This window comes from Geotrypetes seraphini, chromosome 1, assembly GCF_902459505.1.
Source record: "Geotrypetes seraphini chromosome 1, aGeoSer1.1, whole genome shotgun sequence".
Classification (NCBI taxonomy): Eukaryota; Metazoa; Chordata; class Amphibia; order Gymnophiona; family Dermophiidae; genus Geotrypetes; species Geotrypetes seraphini.
Window position 1 is genome coordinate 475,386,983 of NC_047084.1, and position 15,354 is coordinate 475,402,336.

The 15,354-nt window shown below is 41.4% G+C and overlaps 1 protein-coding gene across 5 annotated transcripts in view; it reads left to right on the top strand.

The window, feature by feature from the left end:
• The window catches only part of DOCK8 (dedicator of cytokinesis 8), a 414,444-nt gene that overhangs the window by 124,479 nt on the left and 274,611 nt on the right, over positions 1-15,354 (top strand). For all 5 annotated transcript variants that reach the window (XM_033924987.1, XM_033924968.1, XM_033924979.1 and 2 more), the window contains exons 7-12: positions 2,242-2,327; positions 5,394-5,460; positions 5,998-6,147; positions 7,684-7,764; positions 9,555-9,714; positions 13,402-13,541. In XM_033924987.1, the coding sequence (XP_033780878.1) occupies positions 2,242-2,327; positions 5,394-5,460; positions 5,998-6,147; positions 7,684-7,764; positions 9,555-9,714; positions 13,402-13,541 (684 nt within the window). The remainder of the gene's footprint in view (positions 1-2,241; positions 2,328-5,393; positions 5,461-5,997; positions 6,148-7,683; positions 7,765-9,554; positions 9,715-13,401; positions 13,542-15,354) is intronic.

A 15,354-nucleotide genomic window follows, 5' to 3' on the forward strand; every position in this document is an offset into this window, starting at 1 on the left:
AGCTTTTTCATTGTATTGCGGGTCCCACACGTCAACGTTGGGCGTGAGGGCATTACCTCAAAAGTTTTAAGTGACAGTACACTTGGCAGTGTCCACACCGGGTTCTGTAGATGACATCACCTATATGTGAGAATATATGCTTGCTGTCCTCAGAGAACACTTGTTACAGGTATGTATCTTTGTTGTTGATGCATCTATCTTTTAAGCACCTGCAATTCATCCAGCTTTAGAGGTAAGTGCTAATGCCTAAATGTGGTTGGAACACATGTGTAAGTTAATGATTTTAAATTCTTTAAAATTTATTTTAATATATATAAACAACAGGCCAACACAAAATTAACTTCTAAAAGCTAGCAGAATTCCCCTTACCTTCCCCCCCCAACCATCCTCTCTCCTCCATGAAAGGAACATATGCAAGATATATGTGCAAATATATTTCCTCCCCATCAATGCCATGCATCCATTAATAAAATTACAGCTATGAATAGAATACAGGCCCTAGTCATTCACTCAACACTGAGCACAAGCCCACTGCTCAAAGGTTGACCAGCAACAGTAAAAAGATCCTAGTGCATCATGTCCTAAGGCCTTTAATTTGCTAAGAAAAAAAACAGTCCACAGACTCTTAAACAACATTTTGCAGTCTGGCACTCACACTATATTCCAACAACAAGCTAATGCTAGTTGCAGTGAAGCCAAAGCTGCTTTTAAAAATCTCTCCTGATCCACAGCCATCTCTTCAAGAAAACAAATTCTTCAAAGAAACAAAAATCAAAATTCCCAATATATCAAACAACATTTTTGCATTACCTCCCTCCAAAAAAAAAAAAAAAAACCCAAACCCCTTTGAACTACTGCATAGTTCCACCAAATAGGTTTTTTTTTGTTTTTGTTTTTTTTAAATTCTTTATTCATTTTCGTATGTTACAACAAGTGTAGCAAATAAACTCATTTAAAACTTAAAGATACACACTTGAGTAACTCTCATATAAGGATCAAATTTAACATTTCATTACAAATTAAAATTCTATAATATAGAATAGCAATACCACCAAATAGGTTTAAAAGTACAGTACTAGGCATGCTACACCCTCTCTCTCTCCAACAGAACTTAGATCTTCCAGGATACATGTTGCTCAGCCTCTCTGGAGTAAGGTACCAGTGATGTCATTCTCCAACAAAACAGTATTCCCAAATAGATCCTCTCATAAATTTACGCCCATTGCTGTGCTGATAATTCCTCACCTAAATCTCTTTTCCACCCAATCACCCTATATACGAGGGTGGTTTGAAAAGTTTGATAAAAAAGCATGTTAAACAACGTAGTTGCCATTGAGGGGTATACACTTAGCCCAGTGAGTTTCCAGTTGTTTCATAAGCTATTTTTCTTAAAGAGCACAAGGTTTCCCATGTAGCTTACTTTGAAACAATTTTTATTGAACAAGCCAAAAAAAATAGATAATGAACACAGTAAAAAAAAATAACATTTGTTCAGGAACTATACAGCATGTATCCCCCGGTCCCAATATCCCATCCCCACCCTCTTCCAACACCCCACTTTCCGATAACAAGATAAACCAGAATATACAAATGAATAGTGAGCTGTCGGAAGAACCAAGCACAAGAGATGACAGAAGAAAAATGCAGCAAGCATAAGGAAAGAGTAACCAATAATATGGTGGTAAAAAAAAAGAAGCAAGCATCCCAACCCACGTAACTGAGGAAGCCTGAACAAGATCAAAGCGAAAGTTGGACACTCAGGGCCCTGGACTCTGATGAGCCCTAAGGGACAATGCATAGGGCCTCCCCCCCCCAGATTCCCCCCCAAGCAAAGTCTCAACCAAAAACAACAACAATAAAAAAGCAAAACAAAGGAAGGACAGACCAAGCTGGGGAAAGGCTACCAACCCTCACCACTCAAGGCAAATTAAACAGGCAAGATATTAAGGATCATACTACAGGTTCAATGAGGCAAGGAGTATATTTCCCCATGTAGCTTAAAATAAAAATGAATATGACCATATTTGATCTTGTCTGTATAAGTTTGCAAGGTTCCTGATGGTGTTCTGTCTTTACTACTGCTCTACTATAAGGTCTCTTATTCTGATACCAATACTCTAGAAAGAAACATGAGTGAAACACCAAGTCTTGTTTTTCAACTGTCTTATGACCTGTTGTCTTTCAGTCCTTGAATTATTTCTGCTACTCACAAGATCTAACTAAATACTAATTTGGTTGTAGGAAGATGCTGTGGAAATACGACCGGTGCCTGAATGCCCGAAGGAACACTTTGGCAACAGAATTTTGTTCAAGCTGCAGACATTGAAGTACGGTAATAGTTGGCTGTAGGGTTCTAACAAAAAAAATCTTGGCCTCTGAATTACTTGGATTTTTAATCATTAGCCCTGCCTATTACCTACTATCCTTTCTATCTCCATGTCTACTTCTTTTTCTCTCTCTTATTCTCTTCACTCTTTCCTTATTGTTGATTGGGTATCTCTTGCCATTCCCCAACGTCATCTCTTTTATCATAAGCCTCTCTCTCTTTCTTTCTCTGGTTTTCTCCCTTGATAACACTTATCCATTAGTAACGTAACATTTCGAACTGTACTGTTCGACTAGGTCTATTCGGCGCACTGGTTTATTTACGTTTCCTAATCTGAAAAACTGCCGTTATAAAAAGTATTCCGATCGATCATTGGCTTATTAGGCAGGTAAAGTTCAAGTATGGTTAGATGGTCTGATTCAACAATCTGCATCTTATTGCACCTTTAGAAAACTGGTTAAGACCTATTTGTTCAACAAAATTGTTACTTGATTGAAGACTATCTCATAGTTTCATACTGTATTTTTCTTTTTTTCCTTTTTTAATAGTCTTTATTCATTTTTAGAACTTTCAATAAGTGCATCAAAAAGTAACAACATTTTAACTTGGATACAACACTTAATATTCTGCAATAATTCAATTTATAAAGCTTATCTCCCTCTCTCCCATCCCTTTCATAACAAATATAAAACACATATACCATATAATAAATTCTTTCCTACCATTCCATACAATTAATGAAAGACCAAAAACTACCCCCTCTCCCCTCCCAATCTTGCTCTTTCTTGTACTATTAAGGGAAAAATGGTATCTATTCATTACAATAATTCGTTAAAGGCCCTCAAACATCTTGAAACCTGACTAACCTGAGAACACAGGAAGCAACCAAAGCCCCAGGGGAAATGGTGTCAAGGATAGCCTCTGAAAGAACATTCTTGAGGAATAAAATTGATTGGAGGAGCAATGAAGAGGGATTGCTGAAAACAAGAAAGTGTGGCCAACAACTTGAAGGCTGTCGGTGTCACATCACAGAGCTTTGAACCCATGTTCTGATTCTGGATTTTAGCTCCAAGCCACAGCTAATCCGGGCTCACCCACCTGTGCACAACACTGAGCTATCATTTTGGATTGGAACTATTTGCTACCTATTACCAAGGTCAATAATGACCTTTTTGTATCCATAACTGAGTAGTTTTGGAGGGTCCAAGAGTGCAGCTTATCCTTAAACTACCAGTTGTATGCCTTTACAGCTTGTCCAGCATTACATGTTGTCCTCATAAGATATTAGAAGGAAATGAGATTTCATGTATAGAAACTGGAATCATGAATAAAATGTGAGGATTGACCCAGTGGCTCAGTGATGATGCTTCATCCTGTCACACAGAGGGAACCTAGGTTTGAGTCCTGCTTGACCATGTTGCAGATGCAATGTCTGTAGCCTCAGGAGAGGGATGGGGGCATAGCCAGATGGCCAATTTTGAGTGGGCAGGCACAGAATTCATCCTTGGCCCTGCTCTGTGCTGTCTGGTGTTTGCTTCCCCTCCCATTGCAAATTTTAAAATATTAAATACTTCAGCTGGCAGGGATCCCCAAGTCCTGCCAGCTGAAGACCTCCTTTTCTCAGCAACCAGTACTTTTCCAAGTGGTAGTCAACTGCATTGTGTCCGGACAGTCACTGCTGCTGACAGGTCACATATGCTGAGTTCTTGTGCATGTGTGAAAACTGGGCATGTGCAGAGGGGGCCAGTGTCAGCATCAGCTTCAGGCAAGTGCTGTCAGATGCCATTTGGAAGAGCGCTGGTTGTCAGAGGAAGGAGCAAGGAAGTTTTCAGCTGGTGGGTTTAGGGGTCCCTGCCAGCCACAGCAAGATTGCCCTGATTTTGGGTGGGCCTGAGTCCAAATTGAGCTATGCCACCAGCTTAGGGTCCATAATTACAGGTTCTGGAAGAAGCTTTGGTATGTGGCCTCTAGCCAAAGTTTGTGATTAGGTTATCTGAGCTACACGGGAATACAAAATATCCATGGACAGCTGCAAATGGCTTTTGAACTTAACTGTGCATTAATTTGTACATGTAAAGCATGATAAGCAGAAAAACTTAAAACACTTTAGTGAAAGGACCCCCTTTGTCTCCAATCATGTACAGTATGATTAAATAGTCCTACAGAGCCTAGATCTCTCTTTAAATAGATAGTAGAGATTGCTGCAAGTTATAAATAGTTTTATGTGGATTTATATAGTGCGATTCTTTATAAATTATTATGAAACAAAACATAAATGATAATATATTTAATCAAAAGAATCGCACTATATAAATCCACATTCATAACTCATACAACTCAAGGGCTTTATCAAGGCTCCCTCTCCCATTCATAACTATTTTCTCCCACCATCGCATCTAAACGAAAATCGCGATGGTGGAAGAAAATGGTTATGAATGGGAGAGGGAGCCTTGATAAAGCCCTTGAGTTGTATGGGCGAAACATGTTGGGTGATTGATGTTTCTACCCTCCCGATTAGCGTCGAATCCACAAGCTAAGTACTTTTAGCATATATGTATTTATACAAAAAAAATTTTCTAAAAAATTAATATTTGCGACACATGTACACAAAAAATATAGATGGGTCCAATGACGAATGGGAGCATAAAGCCCCACACAATGAGATGGTTTGAGTGTGTGGTGGCCTGCTGAGGACCTTAAAATACTGTGAAGTTATACAGAATGAAGTTTGGTAAATCAGTGAGCTCCTTTTGGTTAAGACACATGGCATAAACTAGTCCTTATAAAATGGGCCTAAATTTTATATGCATACTAGCCTCATGGAATTAGGCAATCTGTTAGTATAGTCTGACCAGTAAAGTTCTTTTTGTGAGTAAAACACTGTTCCTCCCCCCCCCCCTCATGGAAATATCTTTTTAAAATTCAAGATTTCTAAAGCAGCTGCTTTAACGGAGACATACAAGTACCCCATAATACAACCAGAAGACTTAAGGCCTGTAATATGCTATCCCTTGAGTACAATGATGGAAACTGTTTCTCTGTGCTTTGTGTCATTTTTCTCCAACAGATTTGACATAGAAATAGAGCCACTGTTCGCAAGCATAGCCCTGTATGATATCAAAGAAAGGAAGAAGGTAAGAGCAGAATTGTATTGAAGACTTTTTCTTTTATTTCAAAATGCTTTCTCATAAGACCTGTGGGTGGTGTAGCCTAATTCTATGACCTCTTTTTGCTGTTTATCTGTCCTTTAATGTAGTTCTTCTCAATCTGTTATTATTAAGATTATTCATTAATGTGCTCCTACAGAACTCACAAAGTTTCAACACAGGGAGGAAAACTGGCATGGTGGAGGGAGTCATGCTTTTACCACTAACCATGGTCCCTCTTGCCAAATGAAAGAGAGTATGTTAGTTCTCTGATATTAATGATAAGGTGAAAAATCTGCAGCATAGAGACTTCCTCATGTGGAGCCTTTGTTTGCTTCCAGTCTTAGTAAAAACTTGCATCTATATTTCTACTGTACTGTAAACAAACCCATGGAGGCCAATGTGTAGTATAACGTCAAGCCTGTCCTTGAATGCTTCATTATGTCTTTGTCCATCCTGGATATGTCCTGACAGAAATATTGCTACGTACTCTTTGTTTATTTATCTGGTTTTGTTCTTCCCAAGATCTCGGAAAATTTCCATTGCGACCTGAACTCTGAACAGTTCAAAGGCTTCCTGCGAGCTCACACACCCTGCATTGCCCCTTCTAGCCAGGCCAGAACCGCAGTGTTATCAGTCACCTACCCATCCTCTGATATCTACTTAGTCGTTAAGGTAACAACATTGTTCCGACAAAGGTGTGGTGGTGGATTGAGCAAATGTTGGTTTGGGCACATGACAGTTGGATTTTTTTGGTTGTTGATCAGTTGTGTGTGTGTTGATAAATAATGTGTGTGTGCATGTGTGTATTTGTTTTCCTAGAGTTACAGCTTCAGCAAAGAAGATACATGGAACCGCTTTACCCAGTCGATTTGAATATGTTATATAGGAGTTCCATTACTTTTTCATGAAATATATGGGTGTGCTACAGAACAGTACCAACAGCTGTTTGGTCCACCTCAGGTCCATGTGCAGTTTACCTGGTGTTGGGAGAGGTGACAAAATCTCCTGAAATCCCTTTGGTGGTAGTACCAACTTTGCCCATTTTTTTTCTTTCCGTGACAGAGCATAAAGAAGCATTAGTTTGCTTTCCAATGATGGAATGAATCTTAACCCCCAGCTTCCATGCAGCTGTTCCCAAGTAGAACCAGCAGGGATTTTTTCATATTTTTTTTAAACCCAAGTTAGGAGTTTTCCTGTGCTTGGATCGCTTTAGAATGCTAACCATATTTCGGGGTGATAAGAAGCCTGAGGGGAGAAGGGAACCTGTATGGATTTAACTTGGAAACATTATGCTGTCCAAATCACAAAGAGAGATTTCACTGAAAACAAGAATAAAAACTGGCCATTTGAAATGAAGTCATAGCCAAAAAACATATAGAGAATTTTCTTGTGTTCCTGACACTGGAATTGAGAGTCTTCCAGGGGTTTTCAACCCAGTTCTTGGGACACACCCAGCCAGTTAGGTTTTCGGGATACCCATAATGAATAGGAATGAGGTATATTTGCATGCACCACCTCCATTGTACGCACATGCTTCAGGAAATTGGACTTCTGCCAGACTTATTTGATTTTGGTTTTCTATTTTTTCTTCCAGTTTATGAATTATTTTAAATTTTATTCCATTGTTTTTACCCCTATTCTTTTTATTTTATTAACTGAATTCTATTATTTAACGGTTCCTCCCTTCTATTCCTTTTTACATATTACTTTAATGTTTATATATCATTTACATAGATGGTGCTCCTATCTGTAAAGTTAGGAATTTCTATGAAATATTCTACATGCTTCTCTCCTCTCCACTCCTTCCTGCTAGTCCTCCCTCCCCTCTTCTAACCCCTTCCTCTGTAATGTCGCCCATAGCTTGTATAGCTATGTGCGACGCACTAATGGAAGAAATAAATAAAAATAAATGTATTTCATGCCTATTCTTTGTGGATATCCTGGAAACCTGACTGGCTTAGTGTGTCCTGAAGACTGGCTTGAGAACCCATGCTTTAAAGTCATGTTGAACGAATTATGTCTTCTACAGAACTGCTGCACTGTGAAAAATTGAGGCAGCTTACTCAGAGCCCACTTTGTTTACAAATAGTGGAAGCCTACTAAATCCTAGGAGCAGTAACAAGGGACAGTGTCTTCCCTTTTATCCTTTGGATGGGGGAGAGGGGCAGAGATTTTACTCCATTGGGTCACACACTTATCTTTCTACAGATTGAAAAAATCCTTCAGCAGGGAGAAATCGCAGAATGTGCCGAGCCATACATGGTTTTAAAAGAAAGCGATGGAGGGAAGGTATAGTATAAATAAATTTTTGTGACAGTGTTAACCTTGTAGTCAAGAAGGCTGCTACTACAGAGATGCCCAATTCCAGCAGGCAGACTCTTTGGCCAGTGCTGGTTTTGAACTTGCCCGCAAACGTTGTGGGGTTTATGGATACCAATTCTACCCATTGAAATCTATGCTGCAGGTTTCTGTTTGTCTTCTGATAACTTATTTACCAGGGTCTCCTTCCCAGTTGACATTTTCTTTCTCCATGCTCATCATCCATCTTTCATTTCTGTACCTTCCCTTCTTTCTCCTCCCTGCAGGTCCAGCACCTCACAAGGGTCAACACCCTCTCTACCTTCCTCTCCAACTCCAGCTCCCAGTCCAATGTCTCTCTCCCTTCCCTCTAGTCCCCCTTCTACCCCATGCAGCAAGCAACCTCTCTCTTCCCTTCGAGCCCCCCACACTCTCTCTCTTTTCCCTTCCCTCTAGCTACCAGCACCACTACCACTCTACTCCATGTGGCCAGCACCCTCTCTCTCTTCCCTTTCCTCCAGCCACCATCACACCATGTGGCCAGCACGCTTTTTCTATTCCCTCCCTTCCAGCGCTGCCCCCCCCTTCCCAAACCATAAGGCTAATATCCTCTTTTTCTTCCCTCCCACCAGCTCCAGCCTCAGCTAGTCAAACTGCCCCTCCCCCACTACAGGTCCAGCATCCTCTTTCCCTTCCCCCCATCAGTGGAAGCAGTGGTGAAAAGCAGCAAACCCCCCACCCCCACGTGGGGGGGTGCCCTCCACTGCATGTCCAATCGTAGCCGCAGAGGAAGCAGCACAGCACAGCACTCTACCCCATTACCCTATTCATAACTTCTCATCCCTTGCTAACGATCCTCACAGGCCTGCTCTTGGGCTTTCCCTCTGCTAGAAGGACCCCGACAGAGGGAAAGCCCAAGAGCAGGCCTTAATCTGTGAGTCCGTTTTTTATTATAAAACAAATCGATTCGAATTGATTCACCCAAACAGAATTAGTAAATCGATTCGAATCATTAATCGGGAGCTCTAGTTCATACTGAAGGAAATTCTAAAACTGGCCATCTGGTAAAAGCCTATTCTGTAGATGAACATAGGTGCACTGTTTTCTTTATACAATGCTAACATAACTGCTTAGCTAGGTGGCTGTAGTTTAGGTGCAAACACTTCGATCGGCCATGGTGTGCTTGCACCTAGATCCCAGAGATAAACATGTAGCTTAGAGCAATTTATAACAAAGTATTCTATAAGTTAGGTGCGTAATTGTGAGTCCCCCCCCCCCCATTCTGCACCCAGACTCTGCTGATGTATACACTCCCCTGTAAAATGCACAGTATATAAGATACACATGTATTTATAGAACAGCGCTTAGGTAGATTTTTGACACATACACATGTATGCGCTAATATTCTAAACATTTATGCACATGACTGTACAATGTTTTTCTTCTTATGCCTCATACCAGGGTGCCACAGCTTTTGAATCTCTCTTTCTCATTTTCTTCTTGCCTTTGTAAGCCAACTTCTGCAGTGAATTCTTCTGGCAGAAGAAAGTTGCAGGTTTCTATAAAGTTTCCTGTCAGAACACTAGATGTCACTGTAATAGCAGAGCTTTGTCAGGAAGCTGGTGGCCAATGAATGCAACTTTAACATTTTGGTTATACCCAAGGAACCTAGGCTGACAGTTAAACTCCAGCCCTCCTCTTTGAGAGAGAAACCTACCCCCTTCTGGGCATGGTGCAGGTTGGGGAAAAAAATTTGACCCTTTGTTGTGTTTCTTTTCTAGAGTAAAGAGAAGACTGAAAAGCTAAAGACGCAGGCGGAGTCATTTTGCCAGCGCTTAGGAAAGTACAAGATGCCTTTCGCTTGGGCTCCCATTGGCCTATTCAATTTCATTAATATTTCAACACTGGAAAGGGACACAGTAGACTCTGAAAGCTGGAATGGTAAGTGACAATGCAACACATGTTCTAAATGAACATCTCTTTGACATTGTATGGTACAAGTTAGGGTCTAGACCAGGGGTGCCCAACACGTCGATCGCGATGGACCAGTAGCTCAGGAAGGCAACGCGAGTCGATCGCGGAGCCCATCCCGGGCTCCGTGATAGACTCGTGTTGCCGTCCTGATCTACCAGGCCGATCAGCCTTCCTCTCCAGTGTTCTCTCTAGGGCCTTTTAGCTGGGCCGTCCGCCCAGCTGTCATCTGCTGCTGCCGCCGCTGCTGAACATTAAAAAAAAAAACCAAAAAACCGGCTTGGAGATTTCAGCCCGTAACGAACTTATGCTCCATGTCTCTAACGTGTGCGTGCTGGCTTCCCTTCTCTTCCCTCCGAAACCGGAAGTTATTTCCGGGGGGGGGGGGGGGAGAAGGGAAGCCGGCACGCACACATTGGGAGCCCTGAAGCAAGCGTTCGCTATGGGCTAAGGCGGGAGACAGGTTAGTGAAGCATTTGCTCTTCATGCTGCCGGGTCCTGCCTACTTTCTGTTTCCGCGAAGGCAGGACCCGGCAGCATTTCCCCCAATAGGTCGATCGCGATCTTGGGCCAATCAGCCTTCCTCTCCCCGAGGGCAGAATTGACGTCGGGGAGAGGAATGCTGGTCGGCTGAAGCAGGGAGAGCTTGGGGCGTCGTCGGCTTTCGGGCCTGTTATTGGTGGCGGTTTGGGTCCTGGTCCCCGATGGCAGTGGCTTGGGGGAGGGCAGGGAGAAAGAAAGAAAAAGGGCAGGCAGGGAGTCAGAAGGAAATAAGAGAAACAGAAAAAAAAGAAAGGGAGGCAGAGAGAAAGAAAGGGCAGGGAGAGAGGAAGGAAAAGTTGGGGGAGGGAACGAGGTCTGGAGGAGAGGAAGCATACAGGCTAAAAGAAGGGAAGAAAGATTGAATGCACAGTCAGAAGATGAAAGTGCAACCAGAGACTCATGAAATCACCAGACAAGGTAGGAAAAATGATTTTATTTTAAATTTAGTGATCAAAATGTGTCTGAATTTATATCTGCTGTCTATATTTTACACTAAGGTCCCCTTTTACTAAACCGCAATAGAGTTTTTTAGCGCAGGGAGCCTATGAGCGTCAAGAGCAGCGCTGGGCATTCAGCGCAGCTCCCTGGGCTCTAAAAACTGCTATTGTGGTTTAGTAAAAAGGGAGGGGGGTATATTTGTCTATTTTTGTATAGTTGTTACTGAGGTGATAGTGCATAGAGTCATCTGCTTTGACCTCTTTGAAAAACCCTGGAATAGGAATGATAATTAACATTTTCTATGTGTACAGTGTGCGTTGTGTTTTTTTTAAATTTTATTGTTGGTAGATCATTTTGACTTGGTCATTTTAAAAGTAGCTCGCAAGCCCCAAAAGTGTGGGCACCCCTGGTCTAGACTCTATCATAATGATTCCTATACTGTGAGTTATCAGTAGGCAGGGTCACAAAAACAAGGCTGCTCCCCCTTCCTCTGGAATCTGGACTTAGAGGTATGCACGGGAATTGCGAGAATCCTGCGGGTCCCATGGGGACCCCGCAAGGATCCCTCCCCCCAAGGTCTACAGGGCTCCTATGGGGATCCCCTCAGGTCTATGGGACTCCCATGGGGATCACCCCAGGTCTATGGGACTCCCATGGGGATAGAACAGGAGTTCCTGAGGCCTGGAAAGATAATTAGTAGAACATAGACAAAATGATGGAAAAACAAATTGTCCCACCAGCTACAGCAAGGGACATGTTTATTTTGAAGGGGGCCAAGCTCAAAGTGGGAGGCCCAGTTCCCTCTCATGGTTATGCCACCAATTGTGTTTAGTACAAAATGAAGTACTTGCTAAGTTCAGTTTTGGCACAGTTTTCTTATGCAACCATTGTCCTGAAAAGTTCTTATGTCAATTCTGCTTTAAATGATTTTGATACTATATTGTTTGATTCTTTACTCATTGCTGCATTAAAAATCATTTGTGGACCTTGGAAGGACCTCTCACAAGTTACCTATGCCAGATGCTGGACCTATATTTGTTTGTTCTACAGATATGAGCTTTATGCTGCCAAAAAATGCAACTCTTATTTCTTTAACAAGCATGGAATATTGCTACTCCTTGGGTTTTGGCCAGATACTAGTGACCTGGATTGGCCACCATAAGAACAGGCTACTGGGCTTGATGGACCATTGATCTGACCCAGTAAGGCTATTCTTATGACCCTACAATCACATGACCTAATGTCTATTTTAATTCTTTCCGGTGATGTATGCATCTCTTATTTCTGTTCACTGTTATTGTTGGTTTATAAAGATCTTTATTCATCTTTACATCTTACAACAAGTGTATCAATAAATTGACAATTGAAATGAAATACATCACTTGATACATAAATAATACATAAAATTTAACCCCTTCCCTCCCAACCCTACCATAACATATGTAATCAATGTATATCCTATGAAATATTCTTTTTTACTGATCAACAAGTGTACAAGAAAAAAGAATCATACATAGTCTCATAAACAACACTTGAAAAATCCATCAAGTCAAATAACAATTGTATATATATAAACCCCTAACCCTCCCTCCCTCCCAACATTATTTTTCTTTATTCATTTTTAACCTCTCCTCAAGTGTACAAGAATCATAAGAACAACACTTAGTTAAACACTTGAAAATCTTATCATTATACTATATAAACATAAAAGGAATCCTTACCCTCCCCTCCCTCCATCCCTATTAGTAATTTTATTTCATCACTTTATCAAAACAACCCCTCCCTACCTCCCTTCCTTAAATGGTGCATCTTCAAAAGTTATGGCAACTCCTGTCATGATCAATAAAAGTTTATTGTTACACGATGATATCTGACTCTTTTTTTCTCATAGACATTCCAAATATCACAGTATCATAAGATAACGCTGCATGATTTTCCAATAAACAATTTATTTGATCCCAGTTTGAATTCCAAAAGGCTTATTTTCTTTTCTGAAATAAATTTTTGAGACTCTATGGCAGGGGTGTCAAATGTCGGTCCTCAAGGGCTGCAATCCAGTCAGGTTTTCAGGATTTCCCCAATAAATATGAATGAGATCTATTTGCATGCTAATAGATCTCATTCATATTCATTGGGGAAATCTGAAAACCCGACTGGATTGCGGTCCTCAAGGACCAAAATTTGACACCCCTGCTCTATGGATATCTGAAAGGGGAGGGGGGGAGTGGATTGGGTGTGCAAATGGTGGAAGAATGAAAGAGTGTGAATGGGTAAGTTGGGTTTGCAGTTATTTAAAAATTCAGCGGGATTCTTGATGATGATGACCAAATTAGGATCCTTCTGGATAAGAGTACACCAGGAGGATTTCAGTGATATTGTTTGCTCTTGATATGTATTCTGCTATTTTTGGTTATGATTTGTATACAGCAGTGTTCTGTGGACTGGTTATGCTCAATGTCTCTACTGATCAATAAATAAAGTTAAAAACAAAAACCAACTCAGGTTAAGGAACAATAAGTGCTATTTTGAACTGTTTTAAATATTCCTTCTGCTTATAACACTGTATTGGTATATTATGTAGCAAAAGCAATTGAACAGTCGTATTTTTATATTTTTATGGTTTGATGTATCTATTTATTTTCGTTTGTGACTTGGGTACTTCATTTCCCTGTGCAGTGAGAGCAGTCCCTGGAGACAGGAAGACGATGACAGCTCAGGCTAGGAGACTGTCTGACAGAAACAGTGTGTATGAGGAAGGTTGCACCTTATCCAACTTCAAGCCTACCACCATTAGTGTCAACAGCTTCTTTAAACAGGTACTCTATCTGTGGTTTTTTTATTACAAGCCATTAAAATACAATATTCTGCAGTTGAGAACCAGAAGCAATGGCAGTTGGCTTTAAACATTGAGGCCCCAAATCTTTATAGGTCACCTAAAAAATTGCCGCTGACTAATGCGGCATTAAATGCAATTCTATAAAAGGTGCACTGTATAGAATCACACTTAGCGCCATCTAAGTGAGGTAAGGTGTTAGATGTCCCAGCTTTTAGGCGCACCGTATTTATGCCAGGGTTTTCTTGGCCTAAATGCATGTGCCTAAGTTAGGTGCACAACGACGCCTAACTCAAGAACTTGTCCACCAGAGCATAGAAAATAACACTAGCCAAATACGCACATTTCTTTGCAGTACAATACCCATCCTGCAAAAACAACAACAAAAAAAGGAAGACCCCAGGGCCCAAAGCCAAAAAACTCAATACAGCATAGAATCAAGCAATAGAATCTTAGAGAACCAGCACGCCAAATAAGGGCTCCTTTTACTAAGCCGCATTAGGGTCTTAACGCATGGAATAGCGCGCACTAGACCTTAACGCCATCATTGAGCTGGCATTATTCTAGAAGCGTAATGTGCAGTTTAGCGTGCGGTAATTTTGTGTGTGCGCTAAAAACACTAGCGCACCTTAGTAAAAGGAGCCCTAAGAGTCCCAAGTCTTATGAAAAAAAAAAACAAGACGCCCCAATTTGAGCACTGTCAATTTTGACATCAAACGTATATAGTTCAATTTAACCAAAACTTGCTCAACTGGAGGCACTGTAGATTTTTTTCCACCACCTAGCCAATAAGAGCTTGGCTGCCACAAACATTTGGCAAGAATATGTGTCTGGTTTAGAAACTCCAGAAGGTCTCACATGAAGCAAGCAATAGTCCAGTTGCAAAGGGTAAGATTGTTACAAATAAGTATTGAAAGAAATGAGCACAGAAGACCAATACATTTGCTCTTTGGGACATTCCCACCAAACATGAAAAAATGTCCCCCAAGATCCACAGTTTTGCCAACAAAGCTCAGAACAATTAGAAAACATCTTAGAGAGGCGAGCCGGGTAAGGTACCACTGATAAAAGATCATCTAACCATTTTCCATTAAGGAAGCTGAAATGGAGACTTTAAACAAATGTTTAAAAATAGAGGGCCAAGGGTGCATAAGGACTCTAGAGCCCCTCTGCTTCTCTCAACGGGAGGTATGCCATTGAACAGGATTAGTTTGCACCAATAGTGCTTGATATAGCTTGCTAATAACTCCCCCACTTTAGCCTTTTTTCATAGGGAAGTCATCCCATCCCTTTTACCATTTTCGTTGCCCTTCTCTGTACCTTTTCTAATTTGCTATATCTTTATTAAGATATGGCAACCAGTTAGGGGTCACGTGATGCACTCGAACTAAGCAGACATGCTTGCTCACCTCTCCCGACCCTACAGCTTGCATCTCTGCATTTATACCGGACCTATCTTTGTCTTAGATATCTACTTTGGTATCTCATGCTGGTTCAGTTCGTGGGCTACTGGCTCATATTTTTTCTTGGCTTGGTCCCCGAGGTATGCCGGCTCGCACTTCCAAATTAGGAAAGTTACCGAGAGGCCCTACTACTCCCGCAAAGATGGCAGCGTTGACTCCTGCTCGAGCGCTCCTGGGTCCAATGGTCACGCTGCAGACAGAGGCGATAGAAGAACTTAAGAAACACCTCATCGCCATCCTTGATGATAAGCTGACCCGCCTACAGACCACTGTGGATGGCATAAAAGACATCCTGGAGCGGCAGGCTACCCGACTTAGCAGGTAGAGGAGCGG